General features: G+C 19.4%; 1 protein-coding gene across 1 annotated transcript; it reads left to right on the top strand.

The window, feature by feature from the left end:
• The first annotated feature begins 465 nt into the window (after positions 1–465).
• On the top strand, positions 466–1725 carry LOC105359135 (peptidyl-tRNA hydrolase 2, mitochondrial). Its single transcript, XM_011495636.1, has 2 exons — positions 466–924; positions 1691–1725. The coding sequence occupies exon 1, from the start codon at positions 526–528 to the stop codon at positions 901–903; it is 378 nt and encodes a 125-aa protein (XP_011493938.1). The 5' UTR covers positions 466–525; the 3' UTR covers positions 904–924; positions 1691–1725.
• The last annotated feature ends 629 nt before the right edge of the window (positions 1726–2354 follow it).

Raw genomic sequence — 2354 nt, 5'->3', positions numbered from 1 at the left:
ATTTTTTTTAATTTTAGTATTTTTTTCAGGTTTATTCTTCATATGTTTAGATATAATTATTTAAAAAATTATTCTCATAAAATTGATTAAATTTGATGTTAAAAGTAATATTTGATTATAAAATTTTAATATTTTTTTATATTATGTTAATGAGTATATGACGCTTTTAATATTAATTTTGTATATATACATATGCAATCTAGATTTCTATTTAAATAGTTTGTTTATATAAAATTGTTGATATTGTATACTTTTTAAATTGTTTAATATCTGATTTTATATTTATATACATAAATGTATATTCAATTATTTATTAACATATAATGCTGCATAAAGGAAAATATAAATCAAAATTATTTTTGTATAATTTACAAAATAAATATACTTCCATTGAGGTATTCTTATTTAATTATAGGAATGTTATTCAACCAAAAAATTGCAAATACAAAGTGCAATGAGCTAATAATATAAAAGAATTTATGTACATAATTATAACAGAAATATCAGAATTAAAATAGCATTGAAATGCCATTTTTACCAAAAATTCAACAAAAGTTGGTTTTGATTGTCCGTTCTGATCTATGTATGAGCACAGGAAAAATAGCTAGTCAATGTGCTCATGCTGCATTATCCTGCTTTTTAATTGGAAATAAAGGTTTCAAAAATTTTTTTACTATAAAATCATGGATTTATATGGGACAACCAAAGATTGTACTCAAAGTAAACAGTGAACAAGAACTTATATCTTTAAGTAAATCAGCTTCTGAAGCAGGACTCATTACGACAACTGTGAGAGATGCAGGAAAAACTCAAATAAAACCAGGAACAATCACAGTTCTGGGTATCGGTCCTGGCAATTCAGATAGAATTAGCAGTATAACTTCTCATTTGAAGTTGTTATGATTTATTAAAAATACAAAAAAGGTACAATTATATTTATAGTATAAATTTGTAGTAAAATAAATAATTTAAAAATAATTTTGATAATTAAATGTCTACCAAAAATGTTTTATTTTTTAATTATTTTTAGAATAATTAGTGAAAAATGTGAAAAATATGTGAAAACAACTTGGAACAATAGTTTCATTTTAAAGTAATAAAACTTGTTTAATTATATTTATGTAAGTATCACTCTTCAAAGAATAAACAGAGTATTTATGAAAGTTACAAAACTATTTATCACTATTACATAATCTATTTTTTACATTTTTGTTACTTCTGTAAAATTATTATATGAAAAAATTTCTAAGATATTGTTAAAAACAAAAATAATGTTTTAATAAATAAATTACACTTTTTATATATTATTTATATTGAGTTGACAGTTGAAATTATAGAAATTTAAGAAATAAAATATAAATCTTATTGTAATGGTATACAGATATGTTTGAAAAAAAATTGGTTAAATCTGAGTTAGGTAATTTTGTTCTTTTAATGCTACTTGTTTTCAATAATAGATTAATTGTCAATTGTTTTATGAAATTGCAATAATTTTAAACAAGCACTCATGAAACATTTTTTATACTTATAATTAATTATACAAAGAAACAACATCAATTAATATTAAATAACATATATTTGTAAAATTCATATTTTAATATAAAAATTAATTTATTTATATTTACTACATAAATTTTGAAAAATTAACTATGTAATAGAAAACTACTAAGTACTAATTTTTAATTTACAGAGTTTAAAATTTTGTAAGATAAGTAATATATTACTTAATTTTACTTTATATTCTATATTATTTAACTTGTATATTAATAATATAGAAAATGTTTTATTCGATACAAACTCTATGAAATTAAGTGCATTACTCAGAAAAGTTTATTTTTGGACCAGAATATTGTGAACTTCTTTACACAGGAATATCAATTATTTTCTAAATTATATACAGAATATTTAAATTCAAGTAATATTATCACTTTCTATTGGAATGGTATGTTTAATATAAACAAATAAATCTATTTAAAATGTTTCTAGTTTTTGTAATACCATATATAAAAGACAATTATATCATTTAGCAGTATTATATCAACTCCTTATTAATAAAAACAATATTCTATTTTATTTTTTTAAATATATGAAATATTAAAGAGTGCAATGCAAGTAATAATAAGTGCGAAACTTTTGCGTAGATTTCTAAATTTACTTTCGTTATAATTACAATTTATAAATATTATTTTATCAGTAAATCTAAGTACGTATTTCATATTAACATAAAATTTATAATTCCTCAAGTCTTTCTTAATTTTGGTATCAATATAATTTATATAGTGCAATAAATTAAAAATATATACTTTTAATAAAAGAATAGTTTGATAAATCACAAAATATAATTTGAAATTAAA

Source organism: Ceratosolen solmsi, unplaced genomic scaffold (assembly GCF_000503995.2).
Source record: "Ceratosolen solmsi marchali unplaced genomic scaffold, CerSol_1.0 scaffold11, whole genome shotgun sequence".
NCBI lineage: Eukaryota > Metazoa > Arthropoda > Insecta > Hymenoptera > Agaonidae > Ceratosolen > Ceratosolen solmsi.
Note: the sequence above shows the minus strand (reverse complement) of the source record. Positions and strands in the feature narration are given on the sequence as shown.

Excerpts from the sequence above, each read along its gene's own strand:
- LOC105359135 (XM_011495636.1), top strand. The coding sequence starts at position 526 with ATGCCATTTTTACCAAAAATTCAACAAAAGTTGGTTTTGATTGTCCGT.